At 39.8% G+C, this 18,615-nt stretch overlaps 2 protein-coding genes across 6 annotated transcripts in view; both read left to right on the forward strand.

Moving 5' to 3' along the window:
- nup58 (nucleoporin 58) overlaps nt 1-5,217 on the forward strand; it is an 80,619-nt gene extending 75,402 nt beyond the window's left edge. Inside the window, exons 11-13 of one of the 4 annotated variants that reach the window (XM_060899725.1) lie at nt 2,766-2,837; nt 3,096-3,194; nt 4,587-5,217. In XM_060899725.1, coding sequence (XP_060755708.1) covers nt 2,766-2,837; nt 3,096-3,194; nt 4,587-4,750 — 335 coding nt within the window. In that variant the 3' untranslated portion in view covers nt 4,751-5,217. The remainder of the gene's footprint in view (nt 1-2,765; nt 2,838-3,095; nt 3,195-4,586) is intronic. The other 3 variants (XM_060899726.1, XM_060899727.1, XM_060899728.1) reach the window with 3 other exon arrangements.
- Nucleotides 5,218-5,293: 76 nt separating this feature from the next.
- The window catches only part of zdhhc20b (zinc finger DHHC-type palmitoyltransferase 20b), a 36,334-nt gene continuing 23,012 nt past the window's right edge, over nt 5,294-18,615 (forward strand). For both annotated transcript variants that reach the window (XM_060899729.1, XM_060899730.1), the window contains exons 1-7: nt 5,294-5,625; nt 10,661-10,687; nt 10,916-11,010; nt 11,282-11,402; nt 11,508-11,577; nt 17,754-17,786; nt 17,884-18,004. In XM_060899729.1, coding sequence (XP_060755712.1) covers nt 5,508-5,625; nt 10,661-10,687; nt 10,916-11,010; nt 11,282-11,402; nt 11,508-11,577; nt 17,754-17,786; nt 17,884-18,004 — 585 coding nt within the window. In that variant the 5' untranslated portion in view covers nt 5,294-5,507. The remainder of the gene's footprint in view (nt 5,626-10,660; nt 10,688-10,915; nt 11,011-11,281; nt 11,403-11,507; nt 11,578-17,753; nt 17,787-17,883; nt 18,005-18,615) is intronic.

Raw genomic sequence — 18,615 nt, forward strand, 5'->3', positions numbered from 1 at the left:
ATTATTGAGCCCTTTTGAGGATAATTGATAATTGAGCCCCTTTCGGGGGATTATTGAGCCCTTTTGAGGATAATTGATAATTGAGCCCTTTTTGGGGGATGGTTCAGCCCTTTTCGGGGGATTATTGAGCCCTTTCGAGGATAATTTATAATTGAGCCCCTTTCAGGGGATAGTTGAGCCCATTTCAGGGGATTATTGAGCCCTTTTGAGGATAATTGATAATTGAGCCCCTTTCAGGAGATGGTTGAGCCCATTTCAGGGGATTATTGAGCCCTTTTGAGGATAATTGAGCCCTTTTTGGGGGACGGTTGAGCCTTTTCAGGGGATGATTGAGCCCTTTCGAGGATAATTGATAATTGAGCCCTTTTTGGGGGACGGTTGAGCCTTTTCAGGGGATGGTTGAGCCCTTTCGAGGATAATTGATAATTGAGCCCTTTTCGGGGGATGGTTGAGCCCTTTTCGGGGGATTATTGAGCCCTTTTGAGGATAATTGATAATTGAGCCCTTTTCGGGGGATGGTTGAGCCCTTTTCGGGGGATTATTGAGCCCTTTTGAGGATAATTGATAATTGAGCCCTTTTCTGGGGATGGTTGAGCCCTTTCGAGGAGAATTGATAATTGAGCCTTTTTCAGGGGATGGTTGAGCCCTTTTCGGGGATGGTTGATAATTGAGCTCTTTTCGGGGATAATTGATAATTGAGCCCTTTTTGGGGGATTGTTGAGCCCTTTCGGGGGATGAATAATGGAAAATATGAAAATTCTGTACGACAGGAAGCGTACCAACTTACTCGTAGGATAGATGGACCTCTTTTGACAGTCAGTGACTCGGTATTGTATGGAGCACGTGTTTGTTCTTCTACTAAACCTTTCATTGACCAAGAAACCAGGAAAGCCATGGTAAATCAGTATCAAAATATTAGTTTAGAGTCTTTACACGACACTTGTGAAACAAAATGTGCTCATTAGTACTAAATAATACTTTTAAGACAATTCATGAACAAGTGCTTTGTTACTGTTTTGAAAACAGATCTAGTTTACAGCACTGTATTTTGGACAAAACACAGTCAACAAAATCGGTAACCAAAACACTCCAAGCCCTGATGCTGCTCACAGCTTGATGAGGCGAGTATCATTGATAACGTACATTTGCGATATTTACTGTATGGACATGGGATCAGAAAACTATTTTATTTATAATCAGCAGCCACATGGACCCATAGGGTGTTTTTTTTTTTTTTTTTTTTTTTTTTTTTAACATCAACCAGTAATGTAATAACATTGAACATTATATAAGGAATAATGAATAAATGCAGTTTAGAACAGGAAACATTTGTCATGCATTATTACAATATGTTAACATATAACCATGTAATTACATATTTGAATAGTTCTGCAAAATTAATAGCAGTTTAATTTTTTTACCAGTCAGCCAACACTATTACAGCAATGTAATAAAATAACTGTACGCAGTTTATAACACATGCATTCCTTTATTACAGTTTTTATAACAATGTTATTACATAATTGGGTTTGCGCTTTATTATTGTTAATCCCATTATTTTCATTTTGTCACATTCTTTTGCTTCTCAGCGTATACGGTCACGATGTTGTGCACAACACACTGCGATCATAAGATGAATGCTGTTTACAATCCAAACAATTTATTAATACTTTAACTTTTCATAACCTTATTACGTAATTGAGTACAAGTTCATCAGTAATTTATTTTCCCTCTCAATCATCCAGTAATATGAGTGTCAAGTTTAGTGTGAAAGCAGTTTGTCAAATTTACCTTATTACAGGTTTTATAACAGCTTTATTACACTATTACTACAGTACAAGATGTTTATTACGCATTTATCCAGTAATGTGAGGTTATTGAACATGAGGTAATAAGGAATGTGACTCCAGTTAAGGTAAAACTTGTTATAGCTCATTACACTAGTTATTACATAATAATAAGCAGTTTAATACATTATCACTGGTTTATTACTTTTTTTGTTAGCCAAAAATATCTTAATTGCACGTAATGTGTTATCGTCTGAATCGTGAATGCAGGACTTGCTACAGAAACGTATGTATTATTACAATAAGATGTAACAGGACTCATGAATACAGTTTAGTCCAAAATATTTTATGCTTTGCTATCGTTTATAACAACTTTATTACACAGTTGTAACAGGTTTATTATATTATAAGCAGCTTGTGACATTTAGCCAAAAATGTAGTAACGTGTAACATAAATACAGATAAATCTGAAGCTGTAATAAATAAATGAATGACAGTGATGGAGGTTTAAAACACTTTTAGTAGTTAATCATCGTTTGTTTTTAATTTCAGACATTTTTTTGCCATATTTAGATATAAATATGTTAATGTAACCCTCATTGTGGTCAAAGCAAAGTGTTTTAATATTGTTTTTGACAATGTTTTGGCATCAAATTTTATATAATCTCACACACACACACACACACACACACACGTTTGTGTGTTTGACATAAAAGAAACCATGAAATTTTTAAATTACGTTCTATTGCACTTGTATTAAGTTTGTCCGTGTGCTTGGGGTAAGTAAGATGATGTACAGTAAAGGAGGAGTCTAACAATGCTGTTTAACCCAAACACACACACAAGCCGTCCATCTCGGATAAATTCACAAACAGAGAGAGATTTTTTTATTTACTTATTTATTTATTTTAAACCCCCCCCTGGAGTGAGATGCAGCTCTGAGAGTTAAAGCTCTTCTGCTCTCTTTTTCTGTCCCAGGATCCCAGGCGGGTTTTGGCACTCCCTTTGCCTCGGGCATGGGCACTAGTATGGGCTCCAGCAGCCTTGGAGGTACCCGCTATTTTATATATACACACATACTTCCCCTGTCCACTTCCAGCATCCCACTGCTCTGACCTGTACGACACTTGCTGAGATAACATTGCAGGTTTAGATCTTGGTAAACAAAATGACAACCTGCTCTGATCTTCTCCTCCTTTTTTTTCCTCCTCCTTCATGATTTTTGAGCTTATTTTGTGTGTGTGTGTGAATTATGAGTCCTTGTTATTAAGTGTCTGTTTTTTCTAAACAAATCACTCTGTGTCCCAGCAGCTTTCGGTAGCGGCCCAGCGTTTGGCGCCTCAGCAACAGGAGGCTCATCGTTCGGTTTCTCTGCTAACAAGCCGTCTGGAGGGAGCTTGAGTGCAGGTGTCATAGCACCCACCTGTCTTTTTTTTTTCCCCCCCCCTCACACCATAACTAACTGTGTGTTACTAATGTCGTCGTCATCATCTCCTTCTCCATCACCGAGTCGTTCCCTTTTAAACCTGCTGTTTCTGGAAAATGGTGACCGTTTATAGACCTGTGTGATTTGTTCAGCTGTTTCCTGCATACGAAAGCAAAAAAATTTAACGAACCATTTAAGTGATACACCAGTCCCAAAAACAACAGTGAACTAATTATAGTGAATTCATAACGGATTCCGGGCAAAATCTGGATTCTGTTCAGGGTTGGGTTTCCCAAAAGCCTCTTAACGCTAAGAGCATCTCACCTGTGTTCATTGTGATACTCGCGCTTCCATTTAACGATGATGTTTGTGCTACGATGCTTTTGGGAAACCTACCCCTGTTCAGTAAAATACACTCGGTGACCAAATTTAGACGTAAATTATCTTCAGTAATTTCAACATTTCAGTTTTAGGATTGTTTGAAATGAGCAAGAAAACTAAATTTGTACAATCTGAGTGGAATAAAAAGTATAATAATACATTTATTAATGGATAACAACAAAACAAATCGCAGGACCCATGTACAGGAAGTCGTCTTAATAAATACCTGAACGGTTACTACTTGGTGTTGGTTGATTTTTCAATTTTTATCCCCCGCTGGCTGAAAGGCCCGAAGGGGGATTATGTCGTGGCGATGTCCATCCATCCGTCCGTCCGTCCTGGGAAGGGTGCTCACCTTCTGAAATCAGCTCCTCTCACAGTTTTTGTAGGAATTTCACCAAACTTGGCAGGATTCTTTGTTATATGTCGGTAATATGCATCTTGCAATTTTGCTCAATTCAGTCGCATTTTACCAGAGTTATGGCCGAGTTGCCAGCGGGGGATATCGTGCTCTCAGAGCACTCTTGTATTATTTTGAATTACACTGTAGTTTAGTTGGTAGTAATTATACAGTCATAACTTCGCCAGAAGAAGTGCACGTCTTTTATTCTCAAGAAAACCGAAATCTTTTTAACAAGATGAGAATTTCAACACGTTTCCCTGAAACTGAAAAAACTCAGCTCTTTTATAACGATCAGATTTTGAACTCTGTGAAATGAATGTTCAAAATACACAACTAATAAATGTAACACAAATGTAAACTATGAACGTATTTAGTTTAAAAGTCTGAAAGCCGTTCTTACGGGTCCTCCGGAAGGTATTTGTGGAATCTGTACGCCATCAGAGCCGCACAAGTCCCAAATTCTGATTGCGAAAATTTAAATTTAGGGCTTCGTTTATATCTAAACACATTTGATACATTTGTGAATGAGACTTTTTGTTTAGAAGAATGTGAAATGTGTGTACTTATTCTGGTTGTTGTGTTCTCTCAGGGTTTGGAAGCTCCAGCACCTCAGGCTTTAACTTCAGTAATCCGGGAATCAACGCGTCGGCCGGTCTGACCTTTGGCGTGGCCACGACCCAGAGCTCGGGCTTCGGCACCGGGGTCCTGCAGCTGAAAAAACCTCCAGCGGGCAACAAGAGGGGCAAAAGATAGAACAGCAGGGCAGATAAAGGATAAAGGGAAATGAGTGGAGATTAGCGACAGGTTTCTGTATTTGTCATGGATGTGCTTTAAGGACGCGTGTACGTTTTGTTTAACAATGTCCCGTGTGTTTCTTTCTTTCTCTGATTACACAAGCGTTAGTGTTTTGTTAAGGATCATTTAAAGAGCACCGACGTGATGAATCCTTCATGGGGAAATTAGAAATCGGCCATTTTGTTTTTCTATTTTTTATTCGCATCTTTGTGCTCTGTTTTGGTGTACAGCATGTCCTCCCTCTGTCCATCGCTCGAAGATGTCGTCTTTTCCGTCTGTTCTAATGAGTGACCGATTTTAGTTTTTGTGGCGCTGTTTTGGATTTGTTTTTTGTCCATCATATGGTAATTACCAAAATGTTTTTCTAGACTTTATGTCTAAACTTTATTAAAAGCTTTAATAATTAAAGAAAATTATTTCTTCAATGTGTCCTGCTGGTTATTTGGCATGAGGAGGAAAAGATATATAATGGCGCTAATGAGAAAAGATTGAGGTGGACAGTATTTTATGACACAAATATTATATTTCATGAGCAAGCATGTTTGTTAAAGTCACCCACCTGGACTGAAATCCAGGCTAAATCCTGTTTATTTATAAATCAGTGTCTCCGAATCCTCTCCCTGTGAGTCGGCTCAGAGAGTCGGATCTGAAAGATTTGACTCAGAGTTCCGACTCTTTTGGCCCCGCCCTGTAGTGTGTATTGTGGAAATCAAAGATGGCGCCTTCACACGTCCTCAGATGCTGTCAGCGGGGTCTGGCTTGGATACCGGTTATATTTATCGCTTTAGTTGTGTGCTGGTCGTATTATGCCTACGTTGTGGAGCTGTGTGTGTGTAAGTATTTAGTTTTAATCCGAGTTTGCTGTTTTGTGAGAGAGTGTTAAAGCTGAAGGAGGGAGGAAGGAAGGAAGGAAGGAAGTGGCTGTTTTTATCCCTCACAACTCCTGCACAGCGAGTTCCTGCACACTGCCCCGCAGGCTTTATTTTTATATAAACTAAAGAGACATGTCAGAGTTTTATGATATAATGTGTGCTTGATTATGTGTGTGGGATTAAACCTTTCTCCGACTCCAAATCTGTGCCCTGAACTCGCTAGCTTAGCAGCGCTCATTGATTGCTCGGTGAGGCATCAGCGCCTTCAGCCTTCCTCTGAAACTCCGCTTGTGGCTCGGAGCTGCTGAGCACTGACCGGAGATCAGCTCCTCCACACATGCAAGTTCACTAGACGAGTTAGTCAAGAGGAAAGAGTTTAACTCCGTTTTAGAAATAAAATGAAAACCGGTTTTGTTTAGAGTCACCAGGTTTTAAACTTCACTTCCTGTTTGTTAGTTTACCTGTGGCCTGGTAGACTTCTCTCATTATTATTATTATTATTATTATTATTACACCTTTATTATTTACACTTCATTTCCTGATAATAAAACGCCTAACACAATAAATTACACCTCGTGGTCATGGATTAAATTAATTATAAACTAGAGCGGTGGTACAATTATCGACACCTTAACGATCTTTTGGCCGTTGCTAGAGTAGAAAAGACTTTCAGTCCGCAAATTGTGCGTTAATAATGACTCAGACTTCCACTGAGAGAGAAACTGAGGTGATTAGTGTATCAGATCACGTGACACCGTTCCACAATTATCGACACTTTTGTCCACAGTTATTGACACAGTTCCACAATTATCAACACCTTTTGTCCACAGTTATCGACACTTGTCCAGTTATCGACACCGTTCCACAATTATCGACACTTTTTTTTTTTGTCCACAGTTGGACACCGTTCCACAATTATCGACACTTTTGTCCACAGTTAGACACCGTTCCACAATTATCGACACTTTTGTCCACAGTTAGACACCGTTCCACAATTATTGACACTTTTGTCCACAGTTAGACGCCGTTCCACAATTATCGACACTTTTGTCCACAGTTAGACGCCGTTCCACAATTATCAACACACTTGTCCACAGTTAGACACCGTTCCACAATTATCGACACTTTTGTCCACAGTTAGACACCGTTCCACAATTATCGACACTTTTGTCCACAGTTAGACACCGTTCCACAATTATCGACACTTTTGTCCACAGACACCGTTCCACAATTATCGACACTTTTGTCCACACTTGGACACCGTTCCACAATTATCGACACTTTTGTCCACAGTTGGACACCGTTCCACAATTATCGACACTTTTGTCCACAGTTGGACACCGTTCCACAATTATCGACACTTTTGTCCACAGTTGGACACCGTTCCACAATTATCGACACTTTTGTCCACAGTTGGACACCGTTCCACAATTATCGACACTTTTGTCCACAGTTGGACACCGTTCCACAATTATCGACACTTTTGTCCACAGTTGGACACCGTTCCACAATTATCGACACTTTTGTCCACAGTTGGACACCGTTCCACAATTATCGACACTTTTGTCCACAGTTGGACACCGTTCCACAATTATCGACACTTTTGTCCACAGTTAGACACCGTTCCACAATTATCGACACTTTTGTCCACAGTTAGACACCGTTCCACAATATCGACGCTTTTGTCCACAGTTAGACACCGTTCGACAATTATCGACACTTTTTTGTCCACAGTTAGACACGTTCCACAATTATTGACACCGTTCCACAATTAGACACTTTTTGTCCACAGTTAGACACCATTCCACAATTATCAACACTTTTTTTGTCCACAGTTAGACACCATTCCACAATTATCAACACTGTTGTCCAGTTAGACACCGTTCCACAATTAGACACTTTTTGTCCAGTTATTGACACCATTCCACAGTTATCGAAACTTTTTTGTCCACAGTTAGACACCGTTCCACAATTATCAACACTTTTTGTCCAGTTATTGACACCGTTCCACAGTTATCAACACTTTTGTCCACAGTTAGATACCGTTCCACAATTATCGACACGATTGTCTCCAGTTATCGACACCGTTCCACAATTATCGACACCGTTCCACAATTATCAACACCCAGGTGATTTATTTATAAAAAATAATCGGTATGTGGCATTAAGTGAACAGAATAGTTTTTATTTCAAATTTGTTTTCCATAGACTTGGATTTAGCACAAAATATCTTTTATATAAATATCTGGATGTCGGCGTTTACGTAAATGAGGAAGTAATTCTAATGTTTGTAAACAAATGAACTGATAATGTTGAACCTGCCTCAGAAAATCTTTCTGTTCCGCTTTCTCAGTATTTTCATAGCTCACATTTTGTTAATCATTCGTTGTTGTTTGTATTAATTTCTAGTTGTGTAGTTTACCAATAAACATCAACAGGAAATTGAGATTGTAACCGCATGAAAATCCAGGTCAAAGGTCACATCTCATTCCTCAAACCAAAATATAAAATGTCTCCTGATATTGTAATATGTGGGAGATATTTACAACAAACTGCAAAAATATATAAATAACATTTTCTGAATGGAATAGAAAAATCTGAATATTTCAAGCATGTAACTTTTTATATGCTCGGAATTTAATTCTCTTTATTGCAGTCGGATTCCAGATACTCCATAAACATTCCATTCTGTTATGAATCAGAAAAAAATAATTATAAATCACAACACTATTATTTTTTTAATACTTCATCTACTTCGACAACATCACACAATGATCGATCCATAACAGCTGTAAATGTCCCTTAATTCCACAGGGTGTCGATAATGGTGGACACCGGTGAAAGTGATCACTATTATCGACACCTCACATGACTTCTCAAACGCGCATTTAGATACAAAATGGCGACTGTCAAATGAAAGAGTAAGAAGGAGATCGTGAAATATCAGTGAATTTGATCAGTAAAAACATGTCCATGATCTTTCCACCATGCCTACCTGCGATGAGAACGTCCGGGTTCTCCGAAAAATTGCTGATCGTGATAAAAAAAAAAATCCATCTCCGGTAACGAGCTGTGTCATCAGACAGCAAGATCAAAGGGTGAGGCGGGTCTTCCGGTTGATTAATTAACCAGTAACTGTTGGAACTGAAACTCGCCTTTGTAAAATTGTTTCTTATTGGTAAATCTGAAAAGGTGTCTAATTATGGACGGTCGATAATTGTAGGCACTGCTCTATTGTTCATTAGTGCTGTTCCTTTTATTTATAATATATAAACTGTTCATGCCTCAACACAAGCTCTGATTTAAATTAAAGGTGCAGTAGATTTTTCTTTATTTCTACAAATAATAATAATAATAATAATAATGTCACTGAGAAAACCTGTTTGGAAATCTGACTTTGGACCTATTTAAGTTTGGCTCCGCCTCCTGTCAGTCATTTTATAGGCCAGCACTGATCCTGGGGGCGGAGCTTTGTGGACATGGGCGAGAGTTAGATATTTAATTGATTGATTGTTCCCGAGGGCTGGGCGATATTATATTGATCTCGTTATAAATTATGCCACAACTCACTTTTGAGATCTTTTTTTCTAAGAAATTTCTAGGTTTTTTGTTTGTTTGTTTTAAATAATGAAATTAATAAAGAATCAGCTCAAAGCAGGTGACATATTAGAATTTGTGCAGATTTATATGTAATTTATTTCATTTTTTTATAAGAAAAATAATTTTTTTCCTCAATAAAAACATACCCTGTCGTGATGCATATTGTACACCAGTGCTGTAGTCAAGACGCTAAACCTCGAGTCCCAGTCCAGTCTCGAGTCCCCAGTGTTCAAGTCCGAGTCATTAAAAAAAATTTCGATTCTAGTCTGAGAACAAGACTCCAACTGCACCATGTGACGGCGGCTGTTTCAGTGCCATTAACATTAGTTTGTTCCTGAACATGGCGTATGAACAGGTGAATGTGCTTCTCTTTATCAGGGAGTGTGACGTATTCTGTCAGAGATGGTTGGGAGACGGATGTAAGTGCAGAAGGTGTGTTTATTAATACAAGTGAAGACATAAACAATCCAGAACGGCAGGCAAAATCGTAAAAGGGTGAAACAGGCAACAGGTCAATCGAGGCACAAACAAGCTATCGTAGACTCGGCAGAATCAAAGACTAGAAACAGGAAATCAGAGATCAGGGAACCAAACAAGGAAATAAGGCTCAGTAATGCATCAGCAACGTAACTCAATACTTCGCAAAGTAAGTGCGTATTCACAGTTTTTATACAGGCGCGCTGAGTGCGCCTTAATCCTGTGCAGGTACGAGTCGTTCATGGTGCACATGCGAGAGTCCGCTTGGCATGAGCGCTATTCGGAGCTCACCCGAGAGTCTATCTGATGCACGCGCCAAGGCGCACAGGTGTGACACGCTTGCGCAAAATTAGTATAAAAATTGCTGTAAATTATAAATATGCCAAATTTTGTAACATCTTGTGGCATGTTACAAAAAATAAAGAAAAAATCCGAGTCCTCGTCTCCAATTTACAAGTCTGAATCCGAGTTAAGGCACGAGTCGGACTCGAGTACTACAAGCCTGTCTTACACATCGCAAAGTTTTTCCCAGAATCCTGATGTGATATTTGTGTCATATCACTCCACCTCTGGAAATTTAGATGAATTTACAAATACAAACTGCGTAGCAAGGAAAAATGGATAATGAATGTAAATCATCATGGTCGGTGTTACAGTCGTGTAAATTTTAACGTATGGGAATATCGGTGTTGTATCAGTGTATCGTCGTACCATCCGGCCTCACCTCCAGCAGACCGCTTACTGCAATAAAACACGAGGAAGAATTCCTGCAGTATTTCTGGAGCTGAAGAAATGCCGGATTTAAGTCCTGCATTAAAGCCATCTTTAAAACTCAACCCTTGTGTTTGATGCCAAAAAAGCTGCTGACTTTTTTTTGTGTGTGTATGAAATAATTGATCAACTTTCCTCTTTTCCGCAGTCACGGTGCCAAGTCTGGGAGAAAAAGGTAAGTGGTGTGAGAGCTCTGATCTTTCGGCTTTCCATTTCTCATGATTAAAAATGTCCGACTCGTTATGTTTGCGTGTTACGTGAGACGAGTCGGATTTATTGTTGTTGTTATTGTGTGCGCGCACATCTGTGCTCCTGTTTGCGTTGATCCAAGTTTCCGACCTGTCTGTGATGGATTGTCCCGTTCCTGATGCATCTGCAATTATTTATTTATTTTGCTCCTCAGTTATCTACTTGGTCGTTTTTCACCTCTCCTTCATCATGTTTGTTTGGTCTTATTGGAAGACCATCTTCACGAAACCAACAAATCCATCCAAAGAGGTAAGAGAAATTTTTTTTCTAGTTTACTATGAAGAAGCCTGTAGCCCTAGAACAATGAAAAAATAGCTGTAAATAAAATTTAGATCGAGCCTATTCCAGCTCACTTATGGAGAAATTTTGACCAATCCCGTTCATTCCTTAAGAAGTTGTGATAAATCCCATTTACTCCAGATGAAATCCTTATGAATTCTGCTCATTCCTGATTAAAGTCTGATTAATCCTACTCATTCTCAGAGAAATTCTGATCAAAGTGTGTGTGTGTGTGTGTCAGTTCTGTTTACCCAAAGCTGAGAAGGAGCTTTATGAGAAAGAAGAGCGTCCAGAGGTCCAGCAGGAGATCCTGAAGCGAGTTGCAAGCAGTCTGCCGCTCTACACACGCACTGGTGCTGGAGGTGAGCGAATCTCCATCACAGTCCTGAACGATTCAGTCGAAATGAGACGGAGAGACAAATCTATAATAATAATACAGTAAACGATTGATCATTATCTTTGTACAGCCATCCGCTACTGCGACCGCTGCCAGGTGATCAAACCCGACCGGTGCCACCACTGCTCCGCCTGCGACATGTGAGTTAACGCCACGACTCTGCACACGACTCGGGGTCTCGAGACATTTAAAAAAAAAAAAAAAAGTAGACATTATAATATTTTGAATATTATATAATACAATGGGATTAGATTAATATGAGAATATTATACAGTAGGGGTGGGCAAAAATATCGATACGGCGATATATCGCGATACTTTGTCTTCCGATTCAATATCGATACTCAAAATTTGAATATCGATATTTTTTTCAAATAATAAATCATGTTTCAGACGGGTTGTAAATCCAGTACGACTTCCGCACCTCCGCTCCGCAAGGTGTCGCTGTGCCGCTACCTCACTGCAAGGCACTCTTCGTCTTCTCTTTTTTTCCCGGTGGTTGCAGTGAGGGAAAAAAAACAAGCAAGCATGGCTGTTAACGTAAACCTAGAGACGCCGCCGAACTTTAAGGCAGATGTTTGGAGGCACTTTGGATTCTAAAGGAAAGGAGAAAAAAAAACAGTGAGCTGGACAAAGAGTACGCACTTTGCAAAACCTGTTTCGCTCCAATTAGATATTCAGGTAACACAACAAACTTGCGAACTTACTTAGCACGACACCACCCCGACATATTAGCTCAGCCGGAGCCACCGAAACCCGACCCGAAGCAAACTACACTGGACAGCGCCAAAGTCCTCCCGTCTACTTCAGTGACGTGTGACTTACTGTAACTGTGAACTTAATTTTGTCATTTAAGGCCAAAGGCAAGAAGCTGCACTTTATTTTGCATTTTCAATTTTAGTGTGTGAGACACTGCATTTTATTTTGAGTATTTACTCTAAGTTCAGAAGAAACATGATTCACTGAGGTTTCAGTTCAGTTTCAGTGTGTGGACACTGACCCACACTGCACTTTGTTTCATAATTGTGCTCAGGGAGACTAAGATGCCCACTGCACTTTTCAATGTGTTCCAGACAGTGTGTTGTTCCTGCAAATATGTTGTAACTTGCGCTTGTGTAGTTACAATAAAATGGCATGGATAATTTGAATTACATTGTTTTGACTCAGTTTGTCCCATGAATTATCACTATCATCTGATGTACATACAACTCGGATTTTAAGATGCATAATGCAGTGTACATTTTTCAGTGAACTATGTAGAATATCGCAATATCGTATCGTGACTCAAGTATCGTGATGCGTATCGTATCGTGAGGTCCTTGGCAATACCCACCCCTATTATACAGATTAAAGCTGTATGTGTACAAACAGATAAACAATATAAATCGCTTTGGGACATGTTATCAGAAAATAATCAATTTTGGAGTAGATTAGGGGTTGATTGATTAAGAAGCAACATTGGGGGTTGAGTAGGGGTGTAACTACACACTCGAGTCACAATTTAATTCAGTTCATGGTACAGGCTTCATGATTCGATTCAATTCTCAGAATATTTTCAACAGAATTATTCAAGGAAGGAAGAAAAGTAATTCGAAATATAACTTAATATTGTAAACAAACATGACATTTTTTTCTTTTTAAAAATAAATTGAAAAATAAATTTATAAATTCTCACAGAACTTTTGTTTGAATAAATGAAGTCTCTGTTACGAGAAAAAAAAAAAGATTAACTGGAATATAACGAGCTCTTTAGCAGCACCTGAGATGTTGTTTTAACCAGAATTAGAGCTCCAAAGACGGCTAAACTGACCGTCTTACTGTTTTATTAACCTGCTTGTTTTGATGATGATTTGTTGTTCAGCTTTAAAAGCATAACAGATACAGTGCCTTGCAAAAGTACCCCTTGGTGTTTGTCCTGTTTTGTTGCATTACAAGCTGGTATTAAAATGGATTTTTGGACGTAGGCACCATTTGATTTATACAACATGCCTACCACTGTAAAGGTGCACATTGTTGTTGTTTTATTGTGACACAAACAATAATTAAGATGAAAAAACAGAAATCTGGAGTGTGCATAGGTATTCAAAGTCAATATTTTGTAGAGCCACCTTTTGCTGTAATTACAGCTGCAAGTCTCTTGGGGTATGTCTCTATTAGCTTAGCACATCTAGCCACTGGGATTTTTGCCCATTCCTCAAGGCAAAACTGCTCCAACTCCTTCAAGTTAGATGGGTTGCGTTGGTGTACAGCAATCTTCAAGTTATACCACAGATTCTCAATTGGATTGAGGTCTGGGCTTTGATGAGGCCATTCCAAGACATTTAAATGTTTCCCTTTAAACCACTCCAGTGTAGCTTTAGCAGTATGTTTAGGGTCATTGTCCTGCTGGAATGTGAACCTTCGTCCCAGTCTCAAACCTCTGGCCGACTCAAACAAGTTTTCCTCCAGAATTGCCCTGCGTTTAGTGCCATCCATCTTTCCTTCAGTCCTGACCAGCTTTCCTGTCCCTGCAGATGAAAAACATCCCCACAGCATGATGCTGCCACCACCATGCTTCACTGTAGGAATGGTGTTCTCAGGGTGTTGGGTTTGTGCCACACATGGCATTTCCCAAAAAGATCAATTTTAGTCTCATCTGACCAGAGAATCTTCTTCCATGTGTTTGGGGAGTCTGCCACATGCTGTTGGGCAAACTCCAAATGTGTTTTTTTAAGCAATGGCTTTTTTCTGGCCACTCTTCCATAAAGCCCCGCCCACTCTGTGGAGTGTACGGCTTAAATCGGTCCTATGGACAGATACTCTTTATTCATTGTTATCAACTCTCTCTATTTTTCAGCAAAATGTTTTACTGTTCTACGGTATGGTTAAGGACAAGTAAACATAACATTTGAAAAATTACAGCTAGTGCAAAACTTTGCTGGTCGTCTCTTATCTGGCAAAAGGAAGTTTGACCAGATCACTCGAATTATGAAACAGCTTAAGCTACTTCCCGTATCTGACCTTCTTTACATCAGGGAAGCTACAATGATGTTTAAAATCAGAAATAATTTAGTACCTCAGTACTAGGGCTGGGCGATATGGCTGAAATCTGTATCACGATATAAGTGTTTCATATTGGTCGATATCGATAATTATTGAAACATTTTATGACCTATTTAAAATAAGGACCAGGAGGGAACAATACTAAATTCAAACATTTATTTTAAACTTCCTCTGACAGCCAATAAGCAAGGAATGTCAACACGCATGTTCAATGTTACGATCACAACAAAAGCTGAGCAATTATCAATAATAAAGTGCTTAAAAAACTCAAGTGTTATAAAAACATGAGCAAAGTGTTAAATGTAAACATAGCAAAACCTGCTATGTGAGAAGGACTGTCATATTTTTAATTTTTTACTGCAAGTTTAGTGCAAAAAAAGTTCACCCTCTGGTGAATAACATTTAAAAACATAAATAAAAATATGCAGTGCTTTATAAACATAAAAGAAATTGAGTGAAACTGAGGAAGACTTAGGCCGAATCCCATTTCACCCCTTGGACCAACCCCTTGGCCCTTCCCCTCCATTTTGCGCGTTCACGTGAAGGGGTAGGGGTATCCCAATCCCAGTTAACGCGGAGGGGTAGGGGAAGGGGTAGGGCTTCTGTACCCCTCCAAACGGAGATTTTCCTGGAGCAGACTCCGAACGAAGGGGTTTGAGTGATTTCCCACAATGCCATGCGGATTTCAGCGAGATTTCATGCGGATTTCAGAAAGATGGCGGTTCCCGCGGTGAAAGATTGTCATAAATGTATTTTCTCCATTATTTACGTGTTTTAAGTTGTTATCCAGAGGAAACACGCCGCTTGATTCGCTTTCGAGCTGAGAATGAGCAGCGATTTCTGAAATCCAAGCTGCTGCTAAAAAGCTTTGGGAGTGAGTATTGTTTTCGGTTGCTTGACTGCGTACGTTTTGTTCTGTTATTCTCGCTTTTATTGTTTACATGAGTGTTCTGACACCTCATTCTGTCGGATGTGGTGCACGAAGCGCCAAAGAGATCCCATTCAGTGGTGTTAGTTAACAAATCACACCCTGCCAGCAGAGATTTCTGCCTCTGGCTCTGACTGTAGCGGCTGGTCGCAGCCAATGACGCATTTGGTCGCGTTTTGCTAACGTAAACGCTGACGGAGGTACGCGATGACGTATGCGATCGTTGAAGGGCTATCCCAATACGTAAGGGTTGAATTTCAAGCCCTATCCCTTGTAGCTCAGTTTCAAGGGGAAGGGCCAAGGGGAAGGCGGAGGGGAAGGCGGAGGGGTAGGGGTAGAAATTAGAATTGGGATTGGGCCTTAGACTATTCTTAAACTATTCAAGTATATTTTCATTGAAGGTTTAATAACATAAAAATAGTGTTTTGTAAACATAGAAGAAATTAAAGTAAAACTGAGGTAGACTTAAGACTTTACATCTGTAACATCTGACCTTACTGACTTTATCCACAATTTCCTCGCTCGTTCCGGCACTCATCTTTCTTTTCTTGACCACGCTGTTTCTGGAAAAAAAATAAACACGACCACGAGACAACGAGATGGCGCAACCAAACGCGATACTGTTACATGATTGGCCATCAGCGTGTCACTCCCTATGCGTTGCTAGGCACCAGAGGACGAGTGCCTTTGCTCATGCAACCAAGCTTGCTTCGCAACAACAGTTGATTGAAAGCGGACCTAAACCAGAGAGGGCTCTGGCTAACGCTTGTTTCTTGAAAAAAAAAACATTCTATCGAAACGTTCTATCGAACACATTTTCTATTGATATCAAGTATGTGTCTATCGCGATACGTATCGTTATCATTTTATCGCCCAGCCCTACTCAGTACTTAACTGAACTTTATCATATGAGATCCGAGGTTCGCAGGTATAACACCAGGAACAGAGACAGCTTAAGTCTGCCCAAATGCCACACGTCACTTGCACAACAGTCCTTTATATATCGTGGCTCCAGAGCATGGAACACCGTTCCCCCAAACATCAAGTTAAGCTCTAGTGCATATGCCTTGAAGGGCAATTTAAAGAAATTATTATTGTCTAGATTTTTAAGTAACTAGTTTTTTATTAGGCGGCACGGTGGTGTAGTGGTTAGCGCTGTCGCCTCACAGCAAGAAGGTCCTGGGTTCGAGCCCCGTGGCCGGCGAGGGCCTTTCTGTGTGGAGTTTGCATGTTCTCCCCGTGTCCGCGTGGGTTTCCTCCGGGTGCTCCGGTTTCCCCCACAGTCCTAACATGCAGGTTAGGTTAACTGGTGACTCTAAATTGAGCGTAGGTGTGAATGTGAGTGTGAATGGTTGTCTGTGTCTATGTGTCAACCCTGTGATGACCTGGCGACTTGTCCAGGGTGTACCCCGCCTTTCGCCCGTAGTCAGCTGGGATAGGCTCCAGCTCGCCTGCGACCCTGTAGAACAGGATAAAGCGGCTACAGATAATGAGATGAGATGAGACCTTGTAAATTAATCTGGAAGATCCCCTACGGGGAAGATTAATAAAGATTTTGTATTTGTACTCCCATCTCCGCTGTGGATCTTTGCAGCTCCTTCAGTGTTATGTTTGGTGTTTTTGTTGCATCTCTGATTAATGCCCTCCTTGCCCGGTCTGTGAGTTTTGGTGGGCGGGGCCTTCTCTTGTCAGGTTTGTAGTGGTGCCGTATTCTTTCCATTTTGCTATAATGGATTTAAGGGTGCTCCGTGGGAATTTTTTTTTTTTTAATAATATAACCCAACCCTGATCTATACTTCTCCACAACTTTGTCTCTGACCTGTTTGGAGGCTCCTTGGTTCTCCTGTTGTTTGCTTAGTAGTGTTGCAGAGTCAGGGTCCTTCCAGAACAGGGTGATTTATACAGACATCATATGACAGATCATGTGACACTTTGATTGCACACAGGTGGATCTTAATCAACTAATTATGTGACTTATGAAGTGAATTGGTTGGAGCAGCTCTTATTTAGGGGTTTCATGTGAAAGGGGGTGAATACTTATGCACACTCCAGATTTCTGTTTTTTCATCTTAATTATTGTTTGTCACAGTAAAAGAACAATTTGCACCTTGTTGTGTAAATCAAATGGTGCTAACCCTCCAACAGTCCATTTTAATTCCAGCTTATAATGTGACAAAACAGGACAAACACCAAGGGGGATCAATACTTTTGCAAGATACTGTAGAATAAATAATGCAACATGACTTACAGCAGAAACAAAACATACAGAATTTTATTTTTTTATTATTATTATTTTTTTTTTGAATGCTCATGACGTTAAGAATGAAAGTGGTGTATTGTGTAACAGGTGCGTGTTGAAGATGGATCATCACTGCCCATGGTGAGTGAAATGTTGTCGTTGTTATTATTTCTTCTGCACGTCTTGCACTTCGTGTTTTATTTCTCAACGCTGCAGTTTCCTCTTTTTCCTGTGACAGGGTGAACAACTGTGTAGGCTTCTCCAATTACAAGTTCTTCATCCTGTTCCTGGCGTACTCGCTGCTCTACTGCCTGTTCATCGCTGCCACGGTGCTGCAGTACTTCATCAAGTTCTGGACAGTGAGTAATCACGTCGTCACTGCTGCTGCTCTTTTGGGTTTGATTTAATTAAAAGAATAAACCTCTGCACAGTGCGCACGGGGAGGTATGACGAAAATATCATATTGTGATTCTCAAAAACATTTCTGTGATGCACGATATGTATTGCGTTACAGTAGTATTGATTTTTGCAAACATTTTCAAATATGGGTCTGTCTCAGAAACTGGGTACTGTGGGGGTAGCCCACGAAATATACTCAGTCAATAAACTATACGGTTTTGAATGGTGATGTTGGTTTTGATTTGAAATAAAATGATGAAAGAAATAATACAGATAAAACTAAATCTTTGGTGTGAATACTCTATTCAGAATTTGGCAAAAATTCCGCAAATTTGTGGAAAAATGGCGGCTTGATCTGGGACATGATAAATGGTCGACTACATCGCAATCCCTTAAAAAGGCTGTAGTCCACTGAAAAGTCTACAGTTATCACTAATTGTATTTTAAGTTGTAACTTTATACACCTAAGGATTGGTGCGCTCACAGAATAATCATAACCGTAATAAAACATCATGCAGAATACAACCCCGATTCCAAAAAAGTTGGGACAAAGTACAAATTGTAAATAAAA

The sequence above is a fragment of the Neoarius graeffei genome, chromosome 19 (assembly GCF_027579695.1).
Source record: "Neoarius graeffei isolate fNeoGra1 chromosome 19, fNeoGra1.pri, whole genome shotgun sequence".
Classification (NCBI taxonomy): Eukaryota; Metazoa; Chordata; class Actinopteri; order Siluriformes; family Ariidae; genus Neoarius; species Neoarius graeffei.